Here is a 12,168-nt window from a genome sequence, read left to right on the forward strand (position 1 = left end):
CAAAGCTTATGATTTGTGTAAGATGATTCCTTTAAGCTTCCCTTTGTGCAGAGGGAATACAAAATACAAAAAGTATACACCTTTCTCAAATCTAGACTAACAAAATTATTTCCTATCTATAAATGGTTGAGATGTCAAAAAAATGTTTTCAAGGTAATACAATTACAAAGAGGGATTAGGATTTTGAACTAGAGTCGTTCGAAATAGTTGGCCTACTGGATTTGGTGTTAGGTTTCAAGCCTTGTCTCAACATCTCATTCCTCAACTCGGTCGCCTTCCCCGTTTCTCCTGCCAAACAACAACCGTGTATTAAGGTGTTATATGCTACTCTATCTGGCCTTATGCCTTTTTCCCTCATCGAGTTCCATAACTCAATTGCTTTCTTCACATTGTTCCTCCTACAAAGCTCATTGACCATTGTTGTGTAGGTTATACAATCAGGGGAAACTCCATCACCTATCATCCTTGTTATGAGCTCAAGAGCTTCTTCCATCCTCCCTTGTCTGCAAAACCCGCGGATCAACATATTGTAGGTAGCGGTGTTAGCTAAAAGCCCTTTCAATATTGCATTGTGGAGTTCCACAGCTTTCTGCATGTCCCCTTCTCCTTTGGTGAGAATGTCGAGAAAACAACCGTATGTTACTTGGTTAGGAACCAAATTTCCAGGCAGCATTTTCGAACAAAGCATCTCCGCTTCATTTACGAACCCGGCTTTGCATAATCCGTTGATAACAGCAGTGTAAGTGACTTCATTACGTACACAACCTTCCGTTATCATCAAATCCCATAAACCAAATGCTTCCTTGAAATCTCCGGTTTTGCTTTTTGCATCAATCATACTTGTATAGATCACATCATCAGGCTTGAGTCCTCTATCATGCATCTCCTTTAAAAGTCCAAGAAACATCTTTCGATCTTTCTGCTTTAAACTTCCATCTATAAGAACACCATAGCACACAATGTCCAAATCCACCCTTCTTTGTACCATCTCCTGGCAAATGCTTAACGCCTCCTTCAATCTCCCTTCTCTACAAAACCCGTGTAAGAGTGCAGTGTAGCATATCTCATTCAGCTCACAGTTTCCCTTGTGAAGGCTATCCACAAACTCTTTGGCTTCAGAAGCTCGACCTGCGAAACATAGCCCGTGTATCAACGGTCTATAAGTGTATGTATCAGGCACAATACCTTTCTCGATCATCTCATTCTGCAACTCAAAGGCTTTTGCCATGTCCCCTTTCTGGCAATAACCTTCAATCATGACATTATAAGTCACTCTGTTTGGCTTAACGTTCCATTCTGCCATCTCGTTAAATAGCTTTACTGCATCAAAAATCAACCCAGCACGGAAAAGACCTGATATAAGCGTGGTGAATGTATAAATACTCGGTGCAATACCCTTCCCTGTCATCTCATGATAGAGCCTAAGAGCCTTGTGTATTTTCCCTTTGGTGCAATATCCACCCATCAATGATGTGTATGTTACCACTGTAGGCTCCAACTTTCTATTACTCATCTCTGCCATGAAACTCTCCGCTGCACTAATGTCGCCGAACTTGCAGTGCCCGTTGATCAAAGAATTGTATGGATACACAGTTGGTTTCAAACCAGTATCAATCATTTTCCCCAGGTAGCTAAATGCCGTGTCCAGTTTCCCTCTTCTGGAAAACATATCTATCAAAATCGAATAGGTCACATCATTCGGACACAAGCCAATTGTCCTCATCTTACCAAATAGCAACTCAGCTTCATTGAACTCTCTACCTTTGCACAATGAGTCAATCAATGCGTTATACACAAATAGATTAGGTGACACACCAGATTCTCCTACTCTTTTAACCAAGTTAAGCGCCTCTTTAATCTTTCCCCTCTTCCTTAATCCCTCCACCAAACTTGAAACCGCAGCTTCACTAGGAACGAACCTCAAACGCAACATCTCATCCATCATCTCCAATCCGACCTCAAATTCTTGCACTTTACATAACCCACAGACCAATGTACAATACGTCACAACATCTGGTTTCAGCTCTTTTCTAGCTAAATCATTCTTTATCCCAACAGCCTCCCAAACCTTCTGCTTCTTACAAAGCCCATCTATCAACACATTATATGGAACTACATTCACATCACACCCTGTTGCCTCCATATGAGCAATCATTTCTTTAGCTCGAGTGAGATCTTTTAACTCACACAAGCTACGTATCACTCCTGTGTAAACATATACATCAGGACGAACCCCTACATTGATCATATCGTTAAACAACTCCATCGCCAAACCAAAATGCCTAAACTTAACCAATCCATGTAACAGAGCACTCAAAGTCCTCACTTCAGGCAGTAAACTAACTTTCGTCATCATCTTAAACACTAAAACCCCATCTAAAGCTCTCCTACTTCGTACATAATGCTGAATCAACAAATCAAAACTCGAGCTTGAACTAAGCTTACATTTCCCATAACAACTAAAAAGCGCATCAAAAACCTCACTTGGCTTCAGGGCACGAAGAAGAAGCGTCTGCAACAGAGACGAAGCAGGCCAGAAGAGATTAGCTTGAACCAGAGCATGGATCAAGATACAAAACGACGCCGTGGAGTGGTCGAATCCTCGGTGCAAACCGAGGAAATTGAAAAACCTCAAACCCAATTTGGGATCATCAATGGTTCCGATCAGAATCTCTTCAACATGACCAGGCTTCAATCTACTCGAGACGAGCTCATTGCTCAATGCGACCTCCCAGCTCCGTTTCCCCCGCACGATTCGTTTAACAGCATCGACGAATTGTAAATCTTCAGGGATTTTACAGTTTTCTTGAGCGGAATCGAACAAAGAGCTTACGTTTCTGCATCTATGGCGAAAATGAGAGCTTGTTCTTGATCGAATCAAGCAAGGGAGCTTCATCAAAGAGGTTCCACTGTAAAAAATCAGAACCAGCATTTGTCTGTGTCACAACGAATCGATATCTGGGGACCCGACCGTGTCGGATCATCTCCGGTCGGGTCAATTATAAATGGGCTTCACATTGGGCTCTTAAGAAAACATGGGCCGATGTAGAAATGTTTTGACGGTGGCGGGGGGCGGGAAAGGCAAATTTCACGAGGAGCCTAAAAAAGTAAAAAGCGCCGAACTCGACACGTCAGCAGTCCGTGCCACTAAAAATTTCCAATAAAGAACCGTCACGTGTAGGACCTTTCCTTCTTTTTAAGATTCCTTTTCAACCGTCGATATCTTTCCATTAAAAGTCAGATCCAACGGTAGAGATATCGATCCGCGTCAATCTATTTCAACCAATCATATCCCTCTATAGGATCTATATAAAATCGATTTCTCAAGGTTTTTCTAAGTATATCAATCAAAGCAAACACAAAGCGATTAAACCTACTCCAATCTCAGATTTGTTAACCCTAGAAACCTCGAGAACTCGAATCAATGGCGCCGAAAGCAGAGAAGAAACCCGCTGAGAAGAAACCAGTCTCCGAGAAACCGGTGGAGGAGAAATCGAAAGCCGAGAAATCTCCGGCGGAGAAGAAACCAAAGGCCGGGAAAAAGCTGCCGAAGGAAGCTGGTGCTGGAGGCGACAAGAAGAAAAAGATGAAGAAGAAGAGTGTGGAGACTTACAAGATCTACATCTTCAAGGTGCTCAAGCAGGTTCATCCAGATATCGGAATCTCAAGCAAAGCGATGGGGATCATGAACAGTTTCATCAACGATATCTTTGAGAAGCTAGCTCAAGAGTCGTCGAAGCTTGCGAGGTATAACAAGAAGCCTACTATTACTTCTCGGGAGATTCAGACTGCTGTGAGATTGGTGCTTCCTGGAGAGTTGGCTAAGCATGCTGTTTCTGAGGGAACTAAGGCGGTTACCAAATTCACCAGCTCTTGAGTAATTGAGTTTAGGGGGTCTCTTTCTCTTTATGATATGGATGTTACTGGTTTAGGGTTTAATGGAATTTGGAAGATTTGAATTAGAATTAGATTGTGCGTTTATCGTTTTTGAAGTGTCGGTTTCGTTTGCAATTTCACATTTTGTATGTACTGATGCTATTGATATGTTTTGGAAACTATATTTGCTAATTTTGAGTCCCAACCCTATCGTATCGAGAGTTTATGCCTTTGATCTAGTAACCACGATTATAAGTTCACCACTTGATCATAACATGTATATGTATCTTTCAACTGTTGGTTAGTGAATATGATGTTATGTAATCGTGGTATTGAGAATTGTTTATCTTAGACTGGTAAGAGTAGTCTCGTCTCTATTTTTGGTTCGTTTTTGAATGGACTTTTACATGTTGTGAGCTATGATTACAGTGTATGTTTTACTCAAGTCTTGATCCTTGATTTGGGTTTGATATATGAATATGAATGATGCATGATTTGTTCTTAATTTTGGCCTTTGGTTTTGTACAAATAGTGTGTGATGTGAAGTGGAGTAGATATCTGAAGTTCTCTCTCTCTCTGTTTCATGTTACGATCTCTGTTGATTGTCAATTCTCTGTAATGTAAGTTGCAGTGTTATTGACATCAACATATCAGCATTTCCATTGCCATAACTGATTTTGTATCCTGAGATCAGATCGATCCCTTGGAAAGGATTAAAAAAATAAATCGGTTTTACTCCCCATTGAATGTGTGTTCACTTATGAAATTGGTTTTATCAATATAGTTCTCGCAAATAAAAACATTTCTCATGCAAGTGCAGTAATTATTACTTGAAACTTTCAATATTTGCATACAATCGGAATAATCTCCCAATTCCTAGAAAAATAGGTCGTAACAGAAGTTTTCAAGTTTCAATTGCATCAGTCAACTAGACTGAAGATGAGGTGATTCAGTAAGGAGAGTATGCCGAGGTCCCATTGGAGATCAACCTTCTTTCCCACCCCCAGCACTCGATCCTGTTCTCCAACGACTTGGGAGTTGGTCCATGTGTTTTGTGTGGACAAAACCTCATTATATGAGAGCATAATCGCTTATTAGCTATCACCACATATCGATCCAAAAAGAAATGGACAAACCGTCAGTAAAGCTACCCATTCATGAGCATCCTCTTTTTCCTTCAGCTCGATCTATTACCGGTGAATGTGATGGCTGCCATGTAAATGAGATGATGTACAGTGGTTACTTTTGCAATGAACCTTATTGTTATGTTTGGTTCCATAAGGAATGCGCCGAGGCTCCAAAGGAGATCAACCATAGTTTCCACCCCCATTCACTCCTGCTCACCCACGACTCTGGAGGAGATGGTCCATGTGTTTTGTGCGGAAAAAAGCTATTGTCTCCCTCTTATAGTTGTCCCACATGTGATCAATTCAAAGTGGATTTGTCTTGTGGGATGAAACCATCACCGCCTGCTATCGAACATCCGCCGTGCCATGACCATCCACTTGTCTTCTTGAAGATACGAGAGGAGATCAAAGTCTCTTGTGAATTATGCATGGAGTCTATTGAAGGACCATCCTATTCATGTCTTGAATGCGATGATGTGTACTTCCACGTGTACTGCGTCCAACTCTCAAAAGAGGTACATCATCCTTGTCACTCTATTCATCCTCTCAAGTTAATCGCGTCTGCATCACTTTCGGATGATGCCGAGACAAAGTGTCGTTTATGTGAAGAAACACCAGAAAATGTGCTTTATCATTGTTCTGTCTGCAACTTCACATCATGTTTTGGTTGTACCAAAAACCCACCACCCCTTATGGTTGAGCACATCAGAACCCACAAACATCCACTTACTCTGTTTCTTAGGAGAACCACTTGTTTATGTGACGTTTGTGGGGACAAAAGTGATTTTGGTTTGTACACATGTCTTCAGTGTGATTTTATCACCGAGAGAGTATGTATCGACATACCACGTGTCATCAATATCAATCGTCATGATCATCGCATCCACTTCAAGCATCATCTAGGCGTAGGGTATTCGGAATGCGGAGTTTGTCACAAAAATATAAGTCAGTACAAGGGGGCTTATGCTTGCTCTGTTTGCCCTAACTACGCTGTTCATTCTACATGTGCGGTGAGAACTGACGTATGGGATGGTGTCGAGTTGGAAGGGACACCTGAGATCACAGAACGTACCGCACCATTTAGGGTGGTGGGTAAATACTTGATACGTCATTTTAGTCATAAAAGACATAAGTTAAAGCTCCACAAGGACCTTATCGTTCATGATGAGCGCATATGTGAGGCATGTATTCATCCAGTTGGGTTTGACTCAATTTACTGTTGTGAAAAGTGTCCTTACATTCTCCATCAAAAGTGTGCTAATCTTCCTATGAAAGAAAAGGCTTGTCTTTGGCACGAGACCGTATATATTAATGAAAGGTGTGGTAGCCGACTTGCAGACTGCAAGCTGTGTGGAATATTATCTTATGGTTTCATGTACGTTTCCCAAAACTCGTGGGATGTAGATGTACATTGTGGTTCCCTTAACGAGCCCCTCGTTCATGATGGCCATATACATCCCTTGTATTTTGATAAAGTTGAGGATCACTATTGCGATGGATGTGGAAACGATGTGGATGATTTTGTGCTTAGTTGTGAAGAATGTGAGTTTGATTTGTGTTTATGTTGTGCCAAGTTGCCAAAAAAGATATGGCATAGGAACGATGGGCACCCTCTCACTTTATGTTGTGACGAGAAAGAGGAAGAGACGAGCGATACTAAATGTTGGTGCGACATTTTTGAGAGGGAATTAGATCCAAGTATATGGTTCTACACATGTTCTGATTGTGGAGTCGACTTGCATGCTCAGTGTGTATTAGGAGATTTCTCACGTCTCATGCCAAGACAAAACTTCCTTTTTGGGGAAAAAGAAAGAGAGTTTGAGGTGTTTCCTAACAATCATAACACTCGGCCAATTTGCATCCAATGTCACTCCCGATGCAAGGTTTCCGTTATCATAAAGGATTGTAATGAAGACAATGGGTATATATGTTCCCGTTCATGTTTATCGATTTTTTTGGGTCAAGAGATTTGAACTAACGTTTGATGAGTGGTGTGCTCGTTCTATCATATATGGTTTTCTTGTGTCATACGCATTCATTCCTATTTTGTTCCAAAAACTAAAATGTAATCGAGAGTGATTTTTGTTGGAGTTTGAATTGGTCGTAAATGTCTCTTTGGTTGAACATGTCGTTGAGTCTGAGTCTGAGTCTTAGAGTTAGAGGAGTCGTGAGTTGAGTCAGTTCATATAGTAAAATCTGTTTCCTGTTTTTAGCTTTGCTTCCTTTGTTGTTTGATTCCTGTAAGATTATTTAAGCCATCCTTATTAAGTTAATGAATTATCACTCTATAGGATCTATATAAAAGCAAATTTTTTCAAGTTTTCTAGGCATCAAGCAAAATACAAAGCAGTTAAGCCCACTCTTCAATTGCATCAGTCAAATTCCTAGACTGAAGAAGATAAGGGACTTCATGTAGAAAGAGAAACCACCATCCCAATCACAAGTGATGCCGACTATATATAATAAAAGAGACACAAGTGATACGACTAAGGAAAACTACCAAAAACCACCACTAAAGAAGTAAAACATTGACTATGTGATAAGCCATACCTAATCAAGATGCCATAGGTGAATAAAAGAGGCAAGAAGATCTTCGATTCTGGATCATCACTCTGTGTTTGAATACAACTTTGATAGAAGAACCACTCAACTATGATTACGTTCTCATATACCAATGAAGTTATTTTATGTCTCTACGAGAACTGAAAAGCAACAAAAAGGAAGCTTTTTTTTGGAGTTTCCGTGTATGTCTTATGAATATCTTACGTTTCTTTGTCTGCAATGTAAATCGTTGATTAGTTACCACGATCTTTAATGTTATATGTTTTTGGACGATGTAACATTTCGTATTTTTAAATTGTGTTGGTACGGCTACTTTGGAAGGAAACACTAGAGGAGTACTCATGTGAATAAATTCTCTTTGACTTAATTAGATCATATTTAAGAAAGAATGTATATATGTGTGATTGCATAATATCTATGATCTCTTTTGTTATTGTTGACAATTACATCATTTTTCATTCTCGTTTTGTGTTTTCCTAAAAAATAACTATGATTATCTAACATCTAATTCTTATATATATATTTTTTTTCTTATTACACTTTTTGTTTTATATTGGTTATTTTATTTTCTTTTCAAAATTCTTATATATATTGCTGTAATAGGTCATAAATCAAGGTAAATACAACAACTAATTAATTAATATCTAAAACTATTATTATAGATTTGATAAAAATATATTCCGAAGAAAAACTTAGTTACCACAACTGAAGATGAAATACAAAATATGAATTACATGTATTGGAAAGTGAATCATTTTAAATAATACGTTTAAATATGAACTACTTGTATCATTTACCGAATATACCATTTTCTACTAATACCATTTGAATCAGTTTGAATGATTTGGTAATATTTAGAGATAACATTTGAAAGTTTTAATTACAAGGTAATTACGTAACAACTATTAGATGTTATGGTAAAATATACATATTCATTTTTCATTTAACATTACTTCACTTTCCATTCTTATATCTAATTCTTATGTTATGGTAGAATATCTAATTCTTATATATTTGTTTTTTTATTTCTTATTACAAATTCTGTTTTATCTTGGTTATATACCTTCTTTTCAAAATTCTTATATATATTTCTCTAATAGGTCATAAATCAAGGTAAATACAACAAATAATTAATTAATGTCCAAAATGTACTATAGATTTGATCAAAATATAATTTGAGAAAAAACTTAGTTAGCACAATTGAGGATGAAATAAAAAATATGAATTACATGTATTGGAAAGTGAAGCATTTTAAATAATACATTTAAATATAAACTAATTGTATCATTTATTGAATATGCCATTTCCAACTAATACTGTTTAAATCAATTTGAATGATTTGGTAATATTTGGAGAGATAACATTTAAAAGTTCTGGTTACAAGGTAATTACCTAACAACTATTAGATGTTATGGTAGAAAATACATTTTCATTTTTCATTTAACATTACTTCACTTTTCATTTTTGTTTTGTGTTTTCCTAAAAAAATAACTATGATTATCTAACAATTAATTCTTATATATTTGTTTTTTTCTTATTACAAATTCTGTTTTATCTTGGTTCTTTACCTTCTTTTCAAATTTCTTATATATATTTCTGTAATAGGTCAATAATCAAGGTAAATACAACAACTAATTAATTAATGTCCAAAATGTACTATAGATTTGATAAAAATATATTTTGAGAAAAAACTTAGATAGCACAATTGAAGATGAAATACAAAATATGAATTACATGTATTGGAAAGTGAAGCATTATAAATAATACATTTAAATATGAACTACTTGTATCATTTATTGAATATGCCATTTTCAACTAATACTATTTAAATCAGTTTGAATGATTTGGTAATATTTGGAGAGATAACATTTGAAATTTCTAATTACAAGGTAATTACCTAACAACTATTAGATGTTATGGTAGAAAATACATTTTCATTTTTCATTTAACATTACTTCACTTTTCATTCTTGTTTTTTGTTTTTCAAAAAAATAATTATGATTATCTAACATCTAATTCTTATATATTTGTATTTTTTTTCTTATTACAAATTATGTTTTATCTTGGTTCTTTAAATTATTTTCAAAATTCTTATATATATTTCTGTAATAAGTCATAAATCAAGATAAATACAACAACTAATTAATTAATGTCCAAAATGTACTATAGATTTGATGCATATTCTATATAATATCTTAAGGAATATTCTATGTAATATTCTCTAAGACTTGTACTATAAATAGCGAGGCTTGGTGAAGAGTTTCATTCAAGCTTGAGCAAGTGAATCTGAGTGAAAGTCTTAAGAGTACTTGTAATCCTTTGAGTGTTTAAATAATAAAGCTCATCCCTTTGTATAAAGATCTTTCTTATATCCTTACATAATCATTCCAAGATGCCATGACATAGCTAAGCACCTCTTGATTTTTTCTCTCTATATTAGTAGTACATAAAAAAAAACAAGGAGACAACTTATGGATTGTTATTACTTCAAAGGTTAGAAGAGAGTTATAGTATTCTGTCTTGGTTTCTGGTTCTATTGTATATTATGGAAAGTTCATCTTCTTTGTCTAAAACTCTCTCTTTTCAACGATCAAATTCTAAAAAAGTTGATTACTTATATGAAGTAGAGTATGTGAGTGATGATAGTAAAGTTCCTATTACCCAACTCGCGTTACTTAATCCTTACAAAGCTTTCACCAAACCAAATTCCACTTTTCCAAAAGCCATTCGTCAAGTGTTCGTCCCAAACAAGCATAAGGTAAAGGAGCTCGTTCTAGCATCTCCGTTAGAACAACATCTCATCCCGGCGACAGAAACAGAACAGATGATTCCCCTCAGACTCAATGAAGGCATGATACATCATTGGCGAACTCAAGGATATACCCATCTTCACTATGGAGCAATACGCTTGGCGCTAACATTTCATGGCAGAAAAGGCTTACCAGTTGCAGCACGAGTAGCTCTCCTTGACACAAGATACAGGGAATATCAGCACGCTTGCATTGCAACTATCCAGACAACATTAAACGCTGGCATTGTTTTCGTCACCCTCTTCCCTAATTTCAACATAGCATTAGAAGACCCACATATATATCAGAACATGCAAATCCAACTGCAAATCATAGGCACCCCACAGACTGGAAACATGTATGCAGCAACACTCCACCATCAAATGGCATATAGAGTCCAAAATCATGCAATGGACTTAAATCTCCCCAGAGACACTGAAGATGCGCTACTCATACAATTAGAGTCACAACACAGCCCATCGTGCATCCATATTCCTAGACAGATTCCTAGAGATGAGCTTGTCAAGTTACTTCCAGAATCATGGGTTACTAATTACGAAAAACTCCATGACAGGAGCACTCCAATACAATCGGTAGACTCTTCTATCCATAGAAGAAAATTTGGATCTCTAGAGATTGCTTTTGAGCAACATGAAGAAAAGTCAAGACCGACGGCTTTCTGCACAGAAATCAACACAATTACTCCTTTTGAAGACGCTCAAATCTTGGAGATCAATTCACGTTTATCTGGTGTTCCAATCTCATCTTTTGATTCGCTAGGAAAGGCCATCTACTCATTCCAAGATGAAACAGGCCACCAATTCTTTGATGTTTGCGAATGCCAACATTGTCAGATGAATAGCTCAGATGATGATGACACCCCAAGGCGTAGGAGAAAAAAGAAAACTTCACAACAAATCCTCAAAGAACGATATGAATCCGGAGACCCACAAGTTGGCCTTCTCAGAGAACCAAGTGGCAAGAATTTTGAATACTATGTATTGTATTCTGGTGGACAGAGGTGGGCAAAAAAACCGTAATCCAAAAAAACCAAACCAATATAAATGGTTTGGTTTGTTGGATATTGAATATTAAAATTCAAATTATTTAGATTCAATATGAAACGAAAAATTTGTGTTAGTGATCTAAGAAGACACAACTTTATAATAAACAAACTAACCATATGATTTATTCAAAATAAATATATTATATAGACATTTTATGGTAAAAGACAAAATTCTACAATAAACAGACACAACTGTATGATTTTTTAAAAATAAATATGAAAATATTATTTAACTAAAATGTCCTCTTTTTATATTGAAGTGACGAATCAAAATCATTGCTTTTATTCTAACAGTAAAATTTTATCTCGAAAAGAATACCATTTAAAACGATTCATTTCACGTTTACTACAATTAAAGCGTCCAACACAAATGAAAAATATACAAGATAGCCATATAGCTTGAGGATATCTTTTTAAATCAAGACTTTGTAGTAATGTTAATGCAGACCCAAATTCTGATAGATGCAACTCATATAAACTGCTTAGTGATGTCTAGATGGGTCTACCCTGCTCATTTAGTAATATACCTTTTTAGACCTTTTTATATGCTACCCATTTAGAACCATGCCCATTTATTTTTGTTGTTTTTACAAGTGCCCATTTAGGTCATTTAGGCCTTTTATGATTTTTTTCTACAGTAACTTTTAAACAGAGTTTAATTTGTTGCAAAGTGAAAGTTATAATATGTCCAAAACGAGTTTGTTGCAAATTATAATATGTTAAAATTATAATTTGTTGCAAAGTTTAA

The 12,168-nt window shown here is 36.4% G+C and overlaps 2 protein-coding genes and 1 pseudogene across 2 annotated transcripts; 2 read left to right on the top strand and 1 right to left on the bottom strand.

Moving 5' to 3' along the window:
• Positions 1 to 12: 12 nt before the first annotated feature.
• Positions 13 to 3,360, bottom strand: LOC104737285 (uncharacterized). The gene has a single exon (XM_010457425.2). The coding sequence runs from the start codon at positions 2,930 to 2,932 to the stop codon at positions 176 to 178; it is 2,757 nt and encodes a 918-aa protein (XP_010455727.2). The 5' UTR covers positions 2,933 to 3,360; the 3' UTR covers positions 13 to 175.
• Positions 3,313 to 4,068, top strand: LOC104737294 (histone H2B.11). Its single transcript, XM_010457437.3, has one exon. The coding sequence runs from the start codon at positions 3,425 to 3,427 to the stop codon at positions 3,875 to 3,877; it is 453 nt and encodes a 150-aa protein (XP_010455739.1). The 5' UTR covers positions 3,313 to 3,424; the 3' UTR covers positions 3,878 to 4,068.
• A 919-nt stretch (positions 4,069 to 4,987) lies between these two features.
• Positions 4,988 to 7,017, top strand: LOC104737303 (uncharacterized; annotated as a pseudogene).
• Positions 7,018 to 12,168: the final 5,151 nt, after the last annotated feature.

Source organism: Camelina sativa, chromosome 2, assembly GCF_030686135.1.
Source record: "Camelina sativa cultivar CO46 ecotype springtype chromosome 2, ASM3068613v1".
Taxonomy (NCBI): domain Eukaryota; kingdom Viridiplantae; phylum Streptophyta; class Magnoliopsida; order Brassicales; family Brassicaceae; genus Camelina; species Camelina sativa.

What these genes read in the sequence shown, in the direction of transcription:
- LOC104737285 (XM_010457425.2), bottom strand. Translation starts at nt 2,932, where the DNA reads ATGCTGGTTCTGATTTTTTACAGTGGAACCTCTTTGATGAAGCTCCCT.
- LOC104737294 (XM_010457437.3), top strand. Translation starts at nt 3,425, where the DNA reads ATGGCGCCGAAAGCAGAGAAGAAACCCGCTGAGAAGAAACCAGTCTCC.